Source organism: Phaethon aethereus (genome assembly GCF_964289735.1).
Source record: "Phaethon aethereus genome assembly, chromosome: Z".
Taxonomy (NCBI): Eukaryota; Metazoa; Chordata; class Aves; order Phaethontiformes; family Phaethontidae; genus Phaethon; species Phaethon aethereus.
In genome coordinates this window covers 42,723,008-42,744,702 of record NC_138577.1, presented here as the reverse complement: position 1 = coordinate 42,744,702, position 21,695 = coordinate 42,723,008, and the positions used below count along the sequence as shown (strand labels likewise).

Below are 21,695 nucleotides of genomic sequence, written 5' to 3'. Positions count from 1 at the left end.
AGCTTATACTAAATCTGTGAGCATCCGTACCTGCACAAGGTAAGCAGCTATGGAGCAATTAGTTGTGTATCTTTTGTTACGTAGTAGGACTTCTAAAAATCTATGTTAAATTTTGAGTATGTGACATCCTCCTTAAAAGCAATAGAATATTTTATGGCTTACTCAATTTCTTTTTAGCAAACTTGAATCTGTCACTACCATTGCTGTGTAACGCATGCATCCTTTCTCTTGTAGGCTTTTCAGGCTCTTCCGACCACACTGGAGGAAATCGATGCATTTCTGAATGAAGAGAAAACCAGGGCCTCCTGTTTCACAGGCCTGAATGCTTCAGTATGTTCAGTGCTTTCCCTCCACCCTCCCTTCCTCCCGCCGTATTGTACTTGCTTCCCACTCTGTGCTAGATCTCTTGGTATAATAAGCTAGACAGCAGGAACAATGCTGTAAATGCCAGATTCTGCATCTATTAGAATTTTAAGTAGGTTCTTCCAAAAGAACAGTGTGTTCTATGCCTTTTTTAAAAAAAGTTGCAGTAACGTGAAGTAAGCAATTCTTTACAGTTTCTTTGCTTTAAAGCTAGAAATATATCTTGTTCGGTGTGCATGGTAATAATCTGTATAATTGTGTTTGAACAGAATCAGTGCAGTGTGATATATTTACAGTCAAGGTTAGAATTGGCAAACATTTTGTTGACTGGGGTTTTTTTTATTTTGGCAGGTTGTTGAAGAATACAATAAGCAGACACAAGACATAGAGCATTTGACAAAATATCTAGAAGAAAAGAAAAGTGAATTGGATAACTATAAGCAAAACATTTCACAGGTAATAGCTGAAATTATCACCTCTGTATCACTGTGTCTTTATTGGAATAGAATGTATGCCTAGAAAAAAAGGATAACCTTCCAAGTTGTCTTGAGTGTAAACTGAGTTCTAGCTTCTGTAATTATGATATTTTTTAACTTACATGCTATCTCTAAAGGAAATCTCTAAAGGAAAATTCAGTTATTAAAAATGGTTTTACATGGATATGTCTACTTCTAGGTCAAAGAAAGGTGGCTAAATCCCTTGAAAAAACTGGTTGAGCAAATTAATGAGAAATTCAGTAACTTCTTCAGTTCTATGCAGTGTGCTGGTGAAGTTGATCTTCATGTGGAAAATGAGGTATGATGTATTTTTCATATAAAAAAAACATTCCTATTTTCATGCATCATCTTTTGCTTGTATATTGCTAGAGGAAAAATAGCAAGTTGTCATTTGGATTGTAGGAAAGATGTGCTTTTTAAAAAAGTAACAAACTTTTTCTGATGAACACACTCTTTTGTGCTAGAAGTGACTTAGTCTGATTAAAGGAAAATGAGCCTTTGTCCAGATGCATAGGACTTCAACTCACTGACATTTGGAAGCTTCTTGGAACGTATGGGGCTCAGTTAAAAGCTTTGTAATTACTTTAGCTGTAACTCAGATTTAGTAGGCTAGATTTAGCCACTAAATAATAACAAAATAGGACAAGTTAGCTAAAAATGTAGAATTAAGTGCTGTATTGATTTGGTTCTATGTGTAGTTTCTACCCAAGTGTGCTAGTATTTTGTCTGTTTTGGAAGTAGCAATCGTTTGACCCAGCTTGTTATGCCCTCAGTAACATAGGCAGGGTTTACCTCTGATGAAGGGTTTAAAGCATCAATAGTACCTTGGGGAGAAATACTCAGTGCAGTGGGCTGAAGAGAAATTGTGTATTTTGTTTTAAGTTGATCTCTGTAATGATGATTTTAAGACTCTCCTATGTAAGGCATAGACTCCACAATAGTGAAAGTTGACACTTGAAACATTTTTTTGCTGTTGTAAATTATTCAAGGAGCTTTTCTTAAAATATTTGAAGTGGTAGTTGTTATTGGGGGCAGAATAATGACTGACAAGGCTCTTTACATGAATTTGATAAAAATGTTTAAACAGAAACTGTGTTATGAAACAGTAGGCATTAAAACATGGACTTTTCAGTTCTTTTGGTAGTTACCTGCAGAGTCAGATCTATATTACACAGGCACTATCTTTTATGTAAAAGTAAGTTGTGAGAGAGTACACAGAAAGAGTGAAGCTGTTTAAAAGCAAAGGGAGTCTGGACTGTCTTTCTGAATGTCTTGTTTGGAAGGTCTTGCAAAGATGTTAACAAATAGTTTAAGAGGTTAGCTAGTGGTACTGTGCCAGTAACTGAAACTGTTCTACTGGAGATTTTGCTAGCCTGTACCTTGGAAACTTCTCTGACCTTAGTTTCACTCTGTGGCAATGCATCTGGAAGTATGGCAGGCGTAGAGGCCTTGGGTCCTGTTTTTTTTCTCCTTACATGAAATTGTCTTCTTGATGTCCCACATCCCTGTCCCTTTCCAAAGAGTACAGCAAAAGCTCTGCAAGTATCTATTAGAGAAGAAACAAGAACTAAATTGTGAACTTAAGGATTGTTTTTTCACTCCACTATGCTAAATGTTCCTGGTCATAAGTCAGACTGTGGGCCTGTTGAGATTGATCCTGACAATCAAGTACCAAATCCTACTAAAATGGAGAAAGTTCATCTAAGCTATAGTGCTGTTACCTTCACTGATTAGGATGATGTCTTATTAGCTCCTCTTAGCAAAATACCACCTCCAGAAAGGTCAGTGCAGCAACATCCATTTGTTTTCAACGCATGCCCCATGATTTTCATTCTTAAGCTCCTGATTATCAGGCATGGCTATCAAGTGGCAATCTGCAAATCCAAGAAGCTGATTATTATTCTGTCAAGCTGCATTAAATGCCAAAGAATAAATTTTGTCCACAGTGGGGGAGGATAAAATAACCAAAATCACCTTGCAAATAGTTCTAATTGCATTAAGCATTGCTTTGTTCCAATGTGTCTGTCATGGACACATAGCACTCCTTTTCAAGGGAGGTCTTCAGTTGGAAGAAATGCCAAGCTGTTGCTAACAGGGAAAGCATCAAGGGTGAGGAAAAGTGACCCGTCTTCAAAATTGGAAAAAGTTGGCACTTGGCAAACATGAGTTTGTAACTATGTCAGGTCACCTTCATTCTCTCCTAAAGTGTGTATGCATTTGCCTCACCCTCAAGGATTCAGAATTCCATGTTTCTGTAATACTGGTACACCAGAAGCACCAGAGGTTTTTAGTGCCTGAAAGTAAATACCAGTATAAGACCTTATACTTACCAGTCCTGAGGATGTTTGTCTGCCCACAGGTGTAGTAAAACACCAGAAACACCAAAAGATTACTTGTTCTTCTGCTTTAGCAGATTAGCTGGTCTGAGAGGGTTTGATAGATCCTCTCCAATGTTACATGGTATCTGGTTATGTACGTTACTCATCCCAGAGCAAAACCTGAAGGTAGCAAAAAAGCTTACAATTGTTCCTACAAACCTGAAGTTCCTTAAGGCACTTCTAAGATTTTAAGATGGTATGGCTTATTTACTTCATGGTGGCTTTTAGACCTTGTTGTGCTTCATAAAAGCCAGTCCTACAATGGGACTCTGTTCTGCCAGGTCACTTAGGTTCATACGCCTTTTGATGACTCTGGTATGTGGCAATACAAACCAAACTGGCATGTACCAGCTTCTGTGGGATAGGCTCCTCATTGTCTTTGACACAACTGTCCTTTCTAAATCTAAAAGTATTCTGTGCGTAACCATCAGGAGTCACCTCCCCTCCTTTTTTCTACCCTAAGCATTACAGTTGTGTTACCAGAAGAATGTGAGTCGATGTCCTCCAAGTGCAGGATTTATGCTTCCACAGTGAATAGGGATAGACCTCTTGGAACTCATATTCCTATAACTCTCTTTTCATTCTTCCCTATAGCTGTCATTAACTTGATAGGTGCATATAAAGATTGTCTTACGTAGACCAAACGGTAAGCAATCATGATGGGCTTTCTGCCCTGGGGATTGTGTTCCCGTTCCTGCACTGAGCTTACCTGAACTTCAGAAATATTAGCAAGTACTCCAAAGACTTCTTTTTTCCCTCAAATCATGAAAGTATTTCCTTGCATGGGCCTTCCTTTGAATCACATCTGATCCCCACACCTATGCATCATTGACTCAGACTGCTGACAAGTGTCAGTTTTCTGCTAAAGAAAAGGCCAGGGTCAGAATCCTGGTGTGTGGTTTTCCTGACTGAGTATGGAAGGGAAATTGCTGTTGTGGTGGATTTTGTAGGGACTTTGTATCTCGATCTACTAGTGGAGAGAAAGTGAAGGGTTTAGTTAGACTGCTTGCACTTGAAGAGGTTCAGATGGGATCTTAACCTACACACACACTTCACCCTGTCACCCCACTGTTCAAGTTAATAGCATTGTATACCCTGATGTATTTTTTTCTGATGAATGGAGTTTATAGGAGCAATGCTTTCTCCTTTTTCTAGCCAAGAATTTTGTTTCTTGTCAATGTTCTTAATATGTATGAAGTCTGTCTTGCCAGGGATTTAGAAATTAACAAATCATTAGCATGGATAGGGAGTGGTATTGAAAAGTCTCTATCTAACAAGAATAGATCAGAATTAAGGAAAATATATGAAACAGAATTAATATATTAAGTTGAACCTGAGTAGTTTCATAGACCCCTGTAGAACACTTGGCATAAATTTCCTTTAATTTGCAGGTCATTATCAAATAAGCTGTAGTACAGAGAAACTGAGTTTTAACAGGTATTGGTTTTTATAGGAGGATTACGACAAGTATGGGATTCGCATTAGAGTCAAATTCCACAGTGGCACTGAACTTCATGAATTGACTCCATATCATCAGAGTGGAGGTGAGAAAAGTGTTTCCACTATGTTGTACCTGATGGCTCTACAGGAACTCAACAGATGTCCTTTCAGGGTTGTAGATGAAATAAATCAGGTGAGGATCAATAGTGCAGTATAGCCTCTTGCTATATAGATGCTTATGACATAGTGGAGACAACAGACTTTTTTTGTCTTTTAGGGAATGGATCCAATAAATGAGAGAAGAGTTTTTGAAATGGTTGTGAAAACTGCTTGTAAAGAAAGCACATCTCAGTACTTCTTTATTACACCAAAGGTGCGTGGCAGAAAATGAAATTGAAAGCTTAATGTGTAGGAGAGTTGAGTTTTGTGTGATAATATCCCTATAACCACTGTATAACTTAGCTCTGGTTTACCTAAGAACTTAATATTAAAGGGTAACTGTGAGATAATTTGTCCATTTTAAGGACAGTACTGGCAGAAATTCAGACAACTTATACCAATGCTCATCTCTATGATGGTATCGTGGCCTCTGTGGAAATATCGCAAGTTAACCACCAGTGGACAGGGGTACCATGTAACAAGGTTGTTAAATGTAATGCCTCTAACTCACACAGAATTGTGATTGTAGTGGAGACCAACTTCCAGACAAGTCAGATAATGGTATTGGAACAGGCTAGGGCTGCTGATGTTGGAAGAACTAGAGGAGTCCCACATTAAGGAGGAAAACTATTCAAGTAGTAATCTGAGTTTTAAAAGCTAAGAAAAGCTCCATGGAGAATGGCTTAAAGAGTACTTTTCAGTCAAGAATGACAAATGCTTAATTGTGCTTTTCTGTCAGAAAGATAATTGACTTAGGTGATGTGATGCTGTGGCTTGAAAGGACTAGTAGGTAGGGTGGCTCTTCACCTGCACCTTTAACAGAGGCTAATGTTATATTCAACTTGATCCAAGACGGATTGAACCAGTAAAGGTTACTTGTACACCAAGGAGGCACGTGTTCGAGTAATGAGCTGTATGCTTTTTGTTAAAAATCTCGTACTTCACTGTATTTTAGAAAATCTGGCTGGTATGTGCTGTACTTTTCTGCAAATAGTAGTTTAAGGACCTCATAAAGGCCACCTACAGCACTTGCCTGACTGAAAGTAGGAGGAAGGTGATGCTTGTTCCTTCTGATCTTGCGCATACTTACCTCCATACAGTTTGGTCATTTCCTGTCCACATTACTTCTTTCTTCTTCTGTGTGTTATCTATCCCTTTTTGTCATCTGGAGATTTATCTCCTTATTGGATATGCTTTTCTGTGTTCTCTCCTACTTTGAGAAATAAGAGAGTGGTTTGGATGTTGAAAGGCTAGAGATAGCTCTAACTATAATGCTTCCCATATATAAGGAACTGTAGAAAACTACTGTCTAGGGTTCAGAGTCTGTTTTAAAAGTCTTGCTCATTGTCAAGTGACTAAGAATAGAGGAGGAAAATTGAGTGTGCGGAGCTAACCAGAAAGATCAGAGTAAAAATGAGAAAGCAGAAGGAATTTTGTTTTTAAGCTTCTGAAATTTCATTTAACATTATGGTAAGAGGAAGATCAAGGAATGTGGTATAGCACTATACAGCAACAAGAGATGGTGTTATGAAGGTATTTCTTCTTTCCTCTCTTTTTCTCTCTTGATCAACTGCAAGTAGGTGATCACCACAGTTAACATGGTGAAGTTTTAATGGCCTACCACAAAGAACATTATTGAGATAGCACTTCATATAAAGGTTTTAGCTGATGAGATAGTTTGTGAGTTCCATCAGAGGATAATTAAAAGGCTGTACAGAACAGGCTGAGGAGAAAGCGAGACTGTGCTGTTCCAGTGGCTTACCTGCAGTTCCTGAGCCTATGTCACCACTTACTAGAAAGCAAGTATGTAATCACATACTAGAAAATATGACATAAGCTAAGCTGATACTAATCTAAGTTCTGTGTATGTATCCAGTATATGGTGACACTTTCCCTAGCTGTATTTTTAAACAAGCTGCAGAGGGAAAAGGGTTTAATTCTCTATGCAGTAGAGTTGCTTTGGAAACTTCTGAATAGTTGTCATCTGCTGTCGGAATGAGTGGTGAATGTGTTCCTCAGGAGGGAGTCTTGGCTTTGAAAACCAGTATTTCTAATATCAATCTATGCTGAAACAGATTACATTTATTAAACATGCATATAATTGCCATGTTGGGAGTGAATGCTTCTCTGCTGTAGAGCAAGATTAGAATTCAAAATTAGAATCTTAGATTAGGTAACTTTATTTGAAAACAGGATACATTTCAGCACAGACAAGCATAGGACTTGATATTTAAGTGGGAAAATTCAACAACAGTGTCTGGTCTAAGGCATAAATGCCTAATTGACTGGGGAGAGAAGTTACTGTGGATGTCAGGTTGAGCATCAGTTGCAAGTAAATTGCTAAAAGTCATCCTTTTATGGGTTATCTGCACTGCAGATAACCCTACAGTTTGCATGACATCTGTCAGTCTGCTGGGCTTGTGCCTGACAAGGTTTGGACTACAGTAAGTGTCCAGCTTTGGCTGTTACACTTCAGAAAAGTGGTAGAGTGGCTGGATTTACTCCAGGAGACAGCAGTGCAACTTTTAAGAAGTTTTGAGTTTCCTCTAACGGAAATTGCTTAGCTCAGAGGAGCACAAGGCTGAAGAGAGTCATAATAATTGTGCCCAAGTAACTCTGCCTCCTGCCATGCTCGGCAAAAAAGGCAAAACAGACAATATTCTCTGACCATTGTGGATATGGTGAAAAAGTAATGACCTCATTTGCAGCAAGAAGGTACAGATTAGATACAAAGATTTTCCTGTAGTAAGAATAGTGAAGCATGGAAATTGCCTGAAGAATGAGTGGAGTCTCTTTGCAGGGGGTTCTAGGAACAAATAACACATCTGTCAGGCTCTAATCCTACTATATTGACCTTTGGAGATTTAAGGCTTTATGTAGACCTCTTCCACCTTTTTTAGGTAATGGGGGACATCTCTTCTACCTATTCTGACTTTGGTTCTCGTGTTTTTCACCAGCTGCTGCAGAATCTGACTTACAACGACAAGATGACGGTGTTGTTTGTCTACAATGGACCTTTCATGTTGGAGGCAAACAAATGGAACTTAAAGGCTTTCTGTAGGCGGCGGCGGCGACTTGGAAGGATGGATGAACAGTGATATACACACAAACATTATATATAATGTTTTTTGTAGAACTTTTTGGAACATCTGGCTTTCAAGACTAGAAGTTGTGAAAGATGAGAACCTGCAAAGAACTGATGATTAGGAATTCTTGATTCTTAAAACTTGTGTAAAAGTGTTACAGATTTGAAGTGCATGGTTTTTTTCTAAATATTTTGTTGTGGCCTCTTTCTCCAAAGAACCTACTTTTTTCTCAATTGCAGTTTTAAATAAAGTTTCTTGTATTTTGCTATTTTATCAGTAATGTAGCATCAGAAGTACAGTTAATTTTTGCTAGGTTATACTGGACTAATTTGATGTCTGGGTGATCTTTTGGTTGGTTGGTTTTTGGTTGTGTTTTTTTTTCTTGGTTGTGGTTTGTTTGTTTTTTCAGAAATTGGAATTTGCTTTTGGTAAATAGTGTTCCCCTAACACAGTTAAGGGTGTTCTTCAATCTTTTCCTATTGAAATAGAAACTTTTTGAATTAATTAAGGAGATCATATGTAATAGGAAGAGAATGGTTTGTAAGTAGCGCTGCATTGGTTTTTGTTTTGTGAAAATATACCTGAAGTTAATATAAAGAATATGCTATTGTTAGAGTAATATGCTTTATTATTGTTATTTATTACTTGTGAGCTAATGTTCCATTTTGTATTCCTGGAAGGATAAGGTCTTTATTTTTCTAGCAAGGAGACTGACAAAGAGCCAGGTGTTTTTCAAACAATGAGCTAGTTAGCTTGCAGAAGTAAAACTAAGCAATAAATAACTTTTGGGTTTAAGTAAAACTTGATATGTTTTCGGTGATAAGGAAAAAGGTCCTGCTGATTTCACATGTAAGTTAAAACCAGGAGGCTCTTTACAAGGCTTCAGCTGCCTGAGTGATTGTATACTCAATGGCTTTTCAACAGATAGCCATAAAATTATCTAGGGGGGTTTTGGCCATTGCTGTTAAGCATTTGAAAGTAGATGTTACCAACAGAATGCTGAATACCTAAAATAAAGTCCCAGTTACTTAGTGAACTATAAAAAAAAACCAAACAACTTAATACTGAATTGTGAGGAGTATGATTTGTAAAGAAATGGAAACTACCATTAGTATGTACAATGTACATAAAATATTTGAGTGCCAGGACACAATCTGAAAATATGCGGTATCCTCTTTTCACGGGGGAGTAGACTTCAATAGACTCTTATGCCAAATTTGGTGTCTGCTTGATTTTGAGTAGGAGCTTTTCTTTACAGCATCCTGTCAGTAAACTTTGCCAATGGAATTGATATGTCAGTCTTTCTACATTAGAATTTTAGAAGTAAAATCACCCACTGCAAAATACATGCTAGGATCTGAAAGGTTTCTGGTATTGAAAGCTAAGTACTGTAATTCTTGTTCTGAGTAGACAAGCTTTTAAGGGAATAGAGAACTACACATTCTTATATCGCAGGCTGCTGTTGATCAATGGAGCTCTGTCTGACTGTGAAATGAGTTCTTGGAGTAAGTTCCATGAGAATTAGTGTCCATACACAAATACTTGACAGAAGAACTAAGAGTGTGGAAACGTGGGCTGTAGTCCAGGGACTGAGTGAGCCAGCAGTGTATCCTCAACTTAACTGAGGGTACAGACCTATCTGTCCACTATATTGCAAGAGTTACACTCACAAGTCTATGGGGCCTGATGAGATCCACCTGAGAGTACTGAGGGAGCTTGCCAAGCCACTCTCCATCATTTATCAGCAGTCCTGGTTAACAGGGGAGGTCCCAGATGACTGGAGGCTTGCAAGGGTGACACCCATCTACAAAATCCCAGGAACTACAAGCCTGTCAGCCTGACCTCGGTACCGGGGAAGATCATGGAGAGGTTCATCTTGAGGCCACTCACAGGGCATACGAAGGACAACCAAGGGATCAGGCCCAGCCAGCACAGGTTCCTGAAAGGCAGGTCCTGCTTGGCCAACCTGACTTCCTCTATGACGGGGTGATCTGCCTAGTGGATGAGGGAAAAGCTGTGGATGTTGTCTGCCTGGACTTCAGTAAAGCCTTTGACACTGTCTCCCATAGCATTCTCCTGGAGAAACTGGTGGCTCGTGGCTTGGACAGGTTTACTCTTTGCTGGGTAAAGAACTGGCTGGTTGGCTGAGCCCAGAGGGTTGTGGTGAATGAAGTTAAATCCAGTTGGTGACCGGTCACAAGTACTCAGGGCTCAGTACTGGGGCCAGTCTTGTTTAGTATTTTTATTGATGATCTGGATGAGGGGATCGAGTGCTCCCTCAGTAAGTTTGCAGATGACACCAAGTTGAGTGGGAGTGTTGATCTGCTGGAGGGCAGGAAGGCTCTGCAGAGGGATCTGGACAGGCTAGATCGATGGACTGTGGCCACCTGTATGAGGTTTAATAAGGCCAAGTGCCAGGTCCTGCACTTGGGTCACAACAACCCCGTGCAATGCTACCGGCTTGGGGAGGAGTGACCAGAGAGCTGCCTGGTGGTAAAGGACCTGGGGATGCTGGCTGAACATGAGCCATCAGTGTGCCCAGGTGGCCAAGAAGGCCAACAGCATCTTGGCCTGTGTCAGAAATAGTGTGGCCAGCAGGAATAGGGAAGTGATTGTGCCCTTGTACTTGGTACTGGTGACGCCGCATCTTGAATACTGTGTTCAGTTTTGGGTCCCTCACTGCAAGGACATTGAATTGCTGGAGCGTGTCCAGAGAAGGGCAACAAAGCTGGTGAGGGGTCTGGAGAGCAAGTCTTGTGAGGGGCGGCTGAGGGATGTGGAAGTTGTTTAGTCTGAAGGAGAGGAGGCTGAGGGGAGACCTCATCACTCTCTACAGCTACTTGAAGGGGGCTGTGGCAAGGTGGGTGTTGGTCTCTTCTCCCAAGTAACTGGATGAGAGGAAATGGCCTCAAGTTGCACCAGGGGAGGTTTAGGCTGGATAGTACGAAAAATTTCTTTACTGAGAGAGTGGTCAAACATTGGAGCAGGCTGCCTGGGGAAGTGGAGTCACCATCACTGGAGGTGTTCAACAAATGTGTAGACATGGCACTTCAGGACATGCTTTAGTGGGCATGGTTGTGTTGGGTTGGCAGTTCAACTCAATGATCTTAAAGGTCTTTTCCAACCTTAATGATTCTATGATTCCATGATCTGTGTTTTAAATGCATTCTTTGATCTTCAAAATACTGTGGTTTTTGTAACCCTGAACTTTTGAGGTTAACTTTTTCTAATTGAATGGAAAAACATACACTCTGTTTAGTCTCTGAGGATCACTATATGACAAGTGCAATTTGTTTTCAGTTTCTAAATATGTGAAACTACTTACATGAACATGTGTTAGGACTCAATTCTTCTATGGCTAGACAGCACTATCCTTAATGCTGTCATTTTAGAACTTCGTGGGATTTCTTCCTAGAGTTTAGTTCCTTTCTCATGTTTCAGGCTGAAGTATGAAATGTAAGTCTGACTTATTTCAAGGGGATGGCACTTCAGATCCTGTCTCAAAAATTAGGTCTTCTGGATATGTGCCTGCCACACTGCGCAAGTGAAGGATGATGGCCTTGTCGGTGTCTGCCTTTTCCTTGGAGGTCTGTTAACTATTGACGAGAGGTCCTGATTTTGATCTACCTGGCTACAATCTTCATACGACACTGTCATTCATACTAACTTAGCCCAGACAGTGTAACAAGCTGCAAAACTGTACCACGGTCATGCTACTATCCAACAGCTCTGCTAGTCTTTAAAAAAAAAAAAACCTGTAAAACCAACTATGTATAAAAGCAGCCATTGCTGTTTGCAAATGGTCTATACAAAGTGACTGTATGCCTCCCAAACACATTCCTGTTAGTAACCTGCTAATTAGCATGACAGGTGCATCCCATCCAGGTCGAGAGACCTTCTGGCTTGAAATCTTTTGAACTAATAATTTAGCATTTCTTACCTGTGTACGGGGCCCTTCTGTGCTGCCAGCTTTCTTGCAGTGCCTCAGGCTGTGCTACTGCTATTCAGCTCCTCAGGGACTCTTGCTATAAAACCCTCTGGAATTAATTTCAGTGTAGCTTTGAGGAGGGGGGAATGGGTGGGAGTTTAGCTTAAAAATATATATATATATATATATATATATATGTAGTACCCAACTTTTCCTGCTGACTAGAAAAAAAATGTAAAGTGGAAAGACCCCAAATAGTCCTGACAGCTGAAGTATAAATTGAGCTTTCTCCAAAAATAGGTACTTTTCACTGTTGTTTAGACCAGCTGAAGATTATGGCAAAGATCCTCTTCCACCACCATCTGCAGTGCTGTCAAACATCTGTGTCTGCTCATGTATTGAGACAAAGAGTGAAAAGCAGCATGGAAATCGTGACTTACTGTGAGAAGTAGAAAGATCTTGAGAAAGCAAATACTGAAAAGCACTTACAAATCACCTTTTATCGTATTTTATGGCACTCGTTTGTGTATTACTGTTAACTAGGCGAGACTGCTTAGTCAGGTGAAGCAGCAAACTAGAATGAAGGGGGACCCTCACACCACTACAATGCTTTTTAAACATGCTTATGTAAAGCTTAGGCTTTTATGGGAAGAAGAATAAATGAGGCCTGTTAAGGCTGCTGCTGACTGGGAACACCTATTCTCCAGGCTTTGGGGGTAGTGAGAGGTGATGAGACACAGAGCTGGTCTGGGCTGCAGGATGCTTACTGGAAAGCATGGTGGGTGTTCTTCAGAGGCCAGGATAGGCACCTGCTCCAGGCTCGATAGCAATGTTACTTGGAGTTAACACTACTGGAGGCTCTTCACTATGGTTCATGCCAAAATGCTGCCTCTTTTGTTACTAAGCTCTCTGGCTGATGCTTCCTTTCTAGAAGCTTCTGGACCATTTTCAAACACTGCTTCCTATGGATTGTGGAAACTGACTTGGGTTTTTTCCATGAGCCTCCAGTTACTGGCTTGTTCCCTTAGCAAGGCCTCTTAATTTTCTGAACATCTCTTATTAATAAGCCTTAATTTTCACCTTCCTTGCCCAATTCCCATGCCATTCCACTGTGTCATCTTGAAAGGAAAGTGTTAGAGCAAACAGATAGCAAGATGTGAAATTTGTCATTCTCATTTACAAACACTTGGGTCACATGAAGGTGTTGTCTGATAATGTTGGTGCAGTCTGTGCTTAGGCTTTGGGCAGTGGGGTTTACCTGGGGGAGGGAAGGAAATGTGAGAAGGAGATCTGTAATTCAAGATGGTCACTGTTTTCTAAGCTGAGCAGGGGTCCTGTGGCTACCCCTGTGGGCTGTCTAAGGGGTGGTCCCACACAGTGCATAATTCCTTCTCTTGTCCCTGCACCCCACAACCTTCAACACCACCTGTGCTGGGAAAGGAGCACCACACTGAGGTGAAGGGCAATGCCTAGTAATTCTACATAAAAATGTATTGTAATTTTATGGAAGTTGTTTTGATGTTGCATGCATCAGTTCCCTGTCCTCTCTCCTGTCTTTATTTGGCCTGCTTCTTGAAAGGTGCGCTGTAGTTTCTTCTGATTTGATTGGCACAATATCTGATGGGAGGTGTCTGGCAGGAGAGCTATATCACGGGAAGTGGGGGGAACCTTGGCACTCTAGCTTCACTGTAAATAACTCTGAGCCAGAATTACCCTCTTCAGTTCTGACTCACTGAAACACAATGTCCAAAATAAATTTTCCTAGAACTTTTTGTTACAGAAGCATTTTTTCCCAGTACCTTGCTAATTAAGAATAAAACCAGGATTCAGTGCGTCATAATTTGGAGAGGAAGGAGATGGGGAAGGGAATTGAATCCACCTCTGCTCCAAGAAAAATCCTCCCCCTGCCGTAGCCTGAACATCTGAAAATTGGAGGAAGGTTTCTCCACACTCACAGACTAGGTTTGCTGAGAGCCACGCTTCTCCTGTGAGGCTTATTGATCCTTTGCGTATTAGGACAGCCTGGATGAAGGGCAGTGTTTTGTATGCAGGGGGTGATTTAGTAGTTACTACATTTTACTTCAGTGCTAACTTTAGCATTGAAAAGGCTGAACTTGTCTCGATGTTGAACAGGGAGAGGGGAGTTGGGTGCCGGAAGCAGATATGTTCAGCCATTGAAAGCTTTTCAGGCACCACTGTGGCAGTGTTGAAAGCCAGCAGGGAAAACATGGAAAAATAAAGGCAAGGAGCAACAGCAGACGCAGACGGTGAAAGAGGTGATAACCAGCCCTATAGCAGCCTACCCGCCGCCACCCTCTCTTGTGGCTTAGCTCTTTCCCAATGGCACAATCCCCTGCCAGCAACTCCCATCTCTGTGCTTTCCATTAAATTCCACCAACTTTTTCTCCACTATTCTTCTTACTGCTCTTGAAGTAATTCCCCAGTTGTCCAGTCTTCCTTCTGTTGATCTATTACCCCTACTAAGCCTATGACTTTTTGACGATTGTACTGGTTTTTGCTGGGATAGAGATAATTTTCTTCGTATTAGCTTGGATGAGGCTAAGTTTTGGGTTTGTGATCAGAACACTGTTGGTAACAGAGGAATGTTTTGGCTATTGCTGAGCAGGGCTTGCACAGCATCACAGCCTTTCCTGCTTCTCACGCTGCCCCACTAGTACAAGAATTTTACAAAAAGTTGGGAGGGGACAGCTGGGACAGCGGATCCCAGCTGACCAAAGGGATATCCCATGCTGTGTGACATCATGCTCAGCAGTAAAACCTGGGGGAAGAAGGAGGAAGGAGAGACATTTGGAGTGATGGTGTTTGTCTTCCCAAGTAATCACTGTGTGATGGGGCCCTGCTTTTCTGGACAAATGGTGGAACTCCTGCCTGCCAAAGGGAAGTTTAGCATTGCAAATTATTTGTATCAATTATTGCATCTGGAGCTATATGAAATCTTGGCAAATATGCCCAGTGTGTATTTGTAGAAGACTGAGGTGTCTGCTTGCAGACTGACAACCTCTTTGGGATGAGCACATGGCAAATAAGCTGCAAAGGAATTCATTCTGTTGGGCATAAGGAACCATGCACAGTAGCAGACAAAGCTGGTTTTGCTAGAAGCAAGAAGGGAACAGATGATACTGAGAAGATGGTGACAGAAGATATCAAGGAGCCTTGGAAAAGAACAGATAGCAAAGATCACACAAGTAACAGGCAACATGGAAGGCTCAAAGCAAATACATGAATGGCTCTCTTTGAATACAAAGTGAAAGGTAGTTGGGATGGTGTAATTTAAAGGGGAAAAGTCTATGATTCCTCCTTCCCCAGTTTATAACCAAAGCTGTAGACTGTGAACATTTTGCAGCTTGATCTTGACTGCAACCCAAAAACACTGGTTGACCTCAGTTTGGGTCATGTAATAGCTTTCTCATGGACAACAAAGGGGTTTTTTTTTGTTTGTGGTTGGTTTTTGTGGGGGTTGGGGAGGGGGAGGTAACTTGTTTGTTTTTATTGTTGGTGTTCCTGAAGAATTACAAACATAGAGTAAATCCAAAGCAGATGATGAGCACAAGGAGTTGGAAACAGACTTGCTCTTGGACACCACCAACAGTATCATCCCCACTTTGTGCTGCCGCAATGATGCTTAAAGGTCTGTTCAGGTGGAAAGTCACTGACGTAGTTTTCTGTGGGCCCCAGTGGCTAAGGAATCTGGATCCACTTTGTGTCTGCTTCTGAGCCCGATTGTGCTGTTCATGAAGGATTTTTTTTGGTCAGAACTTCTGTAGTATTTAAAATACACTTTGCTGTATAAAATGTACTGGTTTGATGCCAGTATAATCAAAGTGGTACAGCCCCCAGTGTGTATGCAGTTCCTTAAGCACCAGCATGTCAGAAATCCCTATGCTCATGACAAATTATTGGAGTAAGTTACATTGAGAGAATCTCCTTAATCTCCATTTGAAGGAGTTTACAGTAAGGCTGTCCCCCTTGAAATGTTTCAGTTAAAAAATGCTACCCCTGAGAAAAATGGTTCATTGGACATGAGAGCTAAATATAGCTTAGCTTCTAGGTAAGGCCTAGATTGTCTTTCTGTAATCCAGTGAAACCGAGGCAGTGATTTCCCACCAGCATCACGTAGACTAATAACACAGTTGTGGCTTTCCCTGGCCTTCTGTTTTTTGACAGAGCAGTTATGCATGGCTTTTCATAGTCTCTCAAAAGTCTCTTCTGCTTGGAAACACTATTCAAGGCCACCGAAACAGTGGTTAACAGCAGAAGAGCCCAAACCACTTTATGAGGTCTCTCCAGGGAGCTCTGATGTAATTTACACCTGCATCTCCTGAAACTGCTGCTGCTTGTCTTTCTGGCCTCTGCCCATCAGCCGGGCGAGGAAGAAAAGGCCATTTGGAAAGCCCGAGACTTTTCAGTGCACTTTTTTTAGCAGTGTCAGGAGGGCTGTGATACTGTCTGTGCTCTTTGGTTTCTTTCTCTGTGCGTTTTAGTTCCCATAGGGCTTTCTTGGATCTTGGGATGGTAAGCTGTCCCGATCTACTCGGTGATTCTCCTAGTCCTGTGGTTTGCATGCTGCATTTCCTTCATACCTGGTGTTCAGCTGTGCAGACATCCAGGTGTTGCTTTGATTGGCGTTACATGGCCTAAGAGGCAACAGACAATACCAAAACAGAGACGGATGGCTTTTGGTATGAAAAGCAAAACTATGTTTATCAGTTGTCAATTGGGGCCACAAGCCAGTGAAAAACAGTAACAGTTGTAGCAACTTCAAAAATACAAGCCGGAAGCAACGGGGACTCCGTGCTCTCTGACCCCAAAAGGCATTCATTAGCTCCGTATAGGCATACATCAACTGGAAAAATACAGGGTGTCATAGTAACAGAAACACGTGCCTATTAAAGATTAGAACTGATGCCAGCCAAGACCTTTCCTTTTTGGAATGGGAAGACTTCCATAACACCTGTGGAAGTGTTTGAGGAGGTATTTTAGGGGACAGGGAGTTTCTCAGTTGAGGAGAGCATGGCACTGAAAGCACCGTAGCTGCAAATTTCTTGCCATTGGGAAAGCCTCCCCTGCTTTAAGGCAGTCCCTTGAAGAGGACTTGGTAAGTACATTGTTCTGACAATTGTGACTTTGCAACAACTGTTGCAAACATTGTCCTTCAACAGTTGTTGACATAATTTGTCAGATGTGGCTGGGAGGTGTGAGGAGCTCAACCTGGAAGAGGTTTTGTTTCCAGAGCAAAAGCCATTGAGAAGTTAGGGGTTGTTACAGGGCTCTGATGCAGACAGGAAACCTCACCGACCACTTAGCCCTGAACAACATTGTTTTAGACTCCCATGGAGGTGAAAGTCATTGTAGTCATCCTAGCAGGCAGGTCCAGAAAGCCACCCTTGCATGCGGCTTTCTGAACCACTCTGCAGGCATTTAAATGTATTTTTATGGCATTGTTTCCTTTCTCCTGTCCTCGGCAGAGAGGAGAAATGAAAATTCACCTTGTAGAAATTGCGCTGTCTGAATCAGTTCGTGTATGTTCAGGGTCATGGCTCCCCATGTCACTGTTGAAGTCTGCTGGCATTCACTGGGGTGCACCCAATCTTCGCATGTCATACCTGTTCCAGCCAAAATTTACATCACCCCTGGCAAGACTGTTCTGTAGAGTATATAGATCTCAATGGCTGGAAATGTCCTTCTAAGGCTAAGGCCTTCTCTGTTTACACTAGGAAGATTTTGGTAGCTGTTCCAATTAGAGCACTAAATACAAATACTAAAGGGTTTAAGGCAAAGAATGATAAATTTATGGGAAGTCCTTTATGATGTGATTGCAAGGGAATGAGGCTAATGCAACAGCCCTGTGCCCTTATTCCTAAAATCAATGACAAGCTAAAAAAAAACCACCAGAGCCTATGCCGAATTTGTTGTATCTCTCCTTTGGCCATCCAACCCAAGGACAGAAAACTCCAATGCAGCATCAAGTCAAACCTGTAGGCTGCTTACAAGTTTTGTTCCAGATGCAGAAGGCACACACCCACCCCTCCATCTCTGCCTGCTTTGCTGGAGGGTTACATGTTCCCTTGGGTCCTGGGTCTCATCTTGCAGTCGCGCACCAGCACTGTTCCCACGTACCAGGTTAAGTTAATTCATGTAAGTAGTTGCTTTTAGCAACTCTAACGTCAGTGAGCGTAAATGTCAGTTAACTTTTTTGGCACAGGGTTCCTTGCCTTTCCCTCCTTAGACCAGCAACCCCTCCAAACCCACCGAAGTCTCAAGGCAGCAGTGCGGCTGAAGCATCATTAGCTCGTGGAGCAGCTGCACGGTGCGAGGGAGAGCACCAGCCTGAGCTCAAAAGCCACTGAGCAACAGGAGAGAGCTCTCCTAAGAGCTGGAGCATGCTGCTGAGGGGACACTCTTCCCCAGTGCAAGTTGTGTCTTTGTCTCCCTGCAGCAGTGGCAGAAAGAATACCTGTGAAAACACCTGGGAGAAGTAGAGAAACAAGAACCAAGCTAAATAATGACTAGGACCACCAAGACCTTTGAAGCTGGTTCATACACCACTCAGATCATAGATTTCATCATGTGCTGCGGTATTTTTTTCACAATCATTCAGACTGGTTTTACATGACCACTGCTTGACTCCAATCATTGAAAACAACAGGGGTTTTTTTTAATTCTTTTTTTATTTGGACAATATATATACATATATGTACAAAACCAGCTATGTCTACTTTTTTTTTTCCTTTTCTTTTTTTTACAATTTCATGTGATTTACAAAACAGGACAGCAAAATAACTTATAAAGGATACGAATACTGTACAAAAATAAAACTGATTAAACTGTTGGAAGTTGGTATTTTACAGTGTTACAGATCACTAGTCTGTAAAACAGCATTTTGAAGTGTGTCCAGTCTGGTGTATGCTGGGCTAAGTCCATCTGCAAACTGAAAACAGATCTGTAATACAGGTCAGAAAAACTGTTGAAAAAGAAGTATGTTGTATAGCTGTACCTTTAAAGCTATCACTTCTCCATACTAATGGGCTTTCTTAACCAAGGAGAGCTGTCCTAACTCCAGCACTATTAACTTTTATTTCCAAAATAGTCAAGTACATACGGTATTAGAGAACCCGATTTTTCTTTTCCAACACTTCCAACACGCTTCAAAACTTAACTTCAAGATGCAAAGACCTAACCTGCAGTTTGTTTTATATGTTAGAGCCATTGTTTGCTTTTACTAAAAGAAAAACCCCAAAATCCCCAAAGGAACAAACCAGTAAAACAAAATCTCCAAACCTGATTATTCCCAATGTATTCTATTAGTGGTTAATGAATCACATTAATCCCGTCTGTCCGATGCTGGAATACATTATTACAGCATACATTACAACAAATGGGTTACCATTCAGGAAGGTTTTTTTCAGAAACAGGATCTTGCCACACACAATGACGACATGTGCCTGCACGTCCCATTGTCCCATGGACCAAAGTACCCCTCGCCTATTGGTTCTATCAAACTTTGCAGGAACAACGATGGTTTCTTTAAATGTGCATTCTACCCCAAATACGCAAGGTGGAAACCATAAATCTGGCCATTTACTTCCATGTATTGGTTAATCCTGGTAGCTACATGACCACAACATCTACGTACTGATTTAGGAGCTGCTTATCAGCTGTGGCTTCCCACTGTGGTTCATAGGATGTGAAGGTGTCTTGTATTTCACAGGATCAGGCCTTAATTTTCCAAGTGCTGCATTTGTCCTACAAAATGGCAACAATCCAGACTGAAGGACAGGCTTGAAATTTTGCATGATCTTCTCAGAGAAGAATGAAGACAAATGTGCATGCACCTTTGAATCACACTGGGCTACACATGGCCCTGACCCCACTCAGCAAGGCAGCATTAACAGTACTGGTAAGCAGAACACTTTCTGTATTTCTAGATCAATAGAAATACTGAGGCTACCCATTTTTATTAGGAAGAACGTGCGTCCCTACGACTCAATTTGGACACCAGAAATTAAAGTTTGGTTTCTAAAATAAATGTTTCAAAAATCTGAAACGGAGGTAGAAAGTGTGCTTGATTTCCTGATGTCTTCACTGAAGAAAACACATCCCTTTTTATTCCATAGACTGCTCAATATCCCCAATGCCTTAAAAGCAGTTCTCTTCACATAGACGGAATTTATCATGAACTACACATGTAAAAACACTATATGCAAACTGATTTCTAACGCTGAAAGCCTTACACAACTGTAGAATAAAATGCTCTGCTCTCTGAGTTCACTTTTTTTATGTTCACCTCTAGGAAGCAAGCTTTTTATCTGGTAAAACAATAAGATACTGTAATTGCAGGTGTACTAACAAGATTTTTTATGTACAGAATTTTACAAGATGACCAAAATTCATCTGCAGTGGAAACACTTTGGGTTTCAGTGTGATTACTCACGAGATGAATTTGGCCCCGAGTCTCTATAGCAGGGCTGCACCTCCCCTTCTTCTTCTGGAGGAAAGGGTATAAACCAAACAGGAGAAGAATGTTTCTGGTAAAAATAATGTGTAAACAGAATTCTCCCCCTTCATGCAGCTGGGGAGGGGAAAAAAAAAAATAATCACTGATAACCTCTTACGTTTAGTCCATGCTTTTAAGATAAAAAGTACTCAGCTAATGACCATGACTTAACATTTCCTTTAATGATCTTTTTGCTCCTCTTAAAGAGCAAAAAATAGCTTTAAAATAGAAGTAATATTGCCTTTATCAGTGTTTGATGTGCCATGCATGACACAGATACGATGCAAAGTACCAAGAGATACTTTTGTTGTAAGGAGTATTATGACACACCTTCCATGCTGTATTTCCAATTAGCTCATGTTTTTCCCCCATAAGCTATAAAACAGCAATCAAGAGATACAGGAGCCCTTCTGAAGTGCTCCTTACGTTAATTTCAGTTGTTTCCATTAGCAGAGTGCTCTTAAGGAAAGGTCTACTCTCTCCATAAGCACACACAACTCCCATAGGACTCCATGGGAGTTAGGCAAGGGTATGAAGAGAATAAATCTTTAAGGCAAATGCAGGAAAAGAAAAAAACTTTAAAAAGCAGCATTTTATAAAGATGGTAGCTGCTGTTATGCATCCATTCAAACAAAACACAGCAGAATAAAGCACTGTAAGTGGCGTTTCTATAGTACAGTACTGTATTTATTGACAAATTAAAAGTATAGGATCAATTGAAAGATGTATGCTTCTGCTCCCACGCCCCTGCCACATTATCTAGGCTGACTTCTATTTTTCCAGGTAAGTGAATAACAGAGCTAAATACACATATGGCCAGAAAACGACTGAGCTGTTGTGGGGTTTTTTTTTTGCTTTAAGTATCTGCTTGAATTATACAGGTTTTTACTGGAAAAGTGCAGCTTATATTCAAAAGTATAATTAATACAAAGAAAAATTAAAAAGACCCATTTACTTTAATGGGCCTTCTTGAGTATAAATTCATCTTATCTATCAATCAGATGCTATTAGTAACATATGTAATGTTTCTCTTAAGAATCTCTTTAAATGCAGGATTGTTCTGAGACAGAAGTAAACCCACTTCTACAATGTGCTATGGAGTTTTTATCTGAGCGTTATTTATGTGACTCAGAAAGTGGTTTTACTCAACAAACTAAACACAAGCAGCATCACACTGTTCAACAAAACATGTTCATGACACAGCAATCACAAAGACCTCGGGGTCACGCTACTGTGGTGGCACAGGCCAGACCATCCAGTCAGACGTATGTACACCTGCATCAATGCCTTACGTTAGAGGAGGTGGTCACCTCCTCTGCTGGCCACCCC

General features: G+C 41.0%; 1 protein-coding gene across 1 annotated transcript in view; it reads left to right on the top strand.

Annotated features, from left to right (window-relative positions):
• SMC5 (structural maintenance of chromosomes 5) overlaps positions 1–8,808 on the top strand; it is a gene marked incomplete at its 5' end in the record, with an annotated part of 48,475 nt that extends 39,667 nt beyond the window's left edge. The window contains 6 exons of the mRNA XM_082013091.1: positions 235–330; positions 715–819; positions 1,039–1,158; positions 4,692–4,871; positions 4,956–5,051; positions 7,795–8,808. Of these exons, the coding sequence (XP_081869217.1) occupies positions 235–330; positions 715–819; positions 1,039–1,158; positions 4,692–4,871; positions 4,956–5,051; positions 7,795–7,935 (738 nt within the window). The 3' untranslated portion in view covers positions 7,936–8,808. The remainder of the gene's footprint in view (positions 1–234; positions 331–714; positions 820–1,038; positions 1,159–4,691; positions 4,872–4,955; positions 5,052–7,794) is intronic.
• Between the last annotated feature and the right edge of the window lie 12,887 nt (positions 8,809–21,695).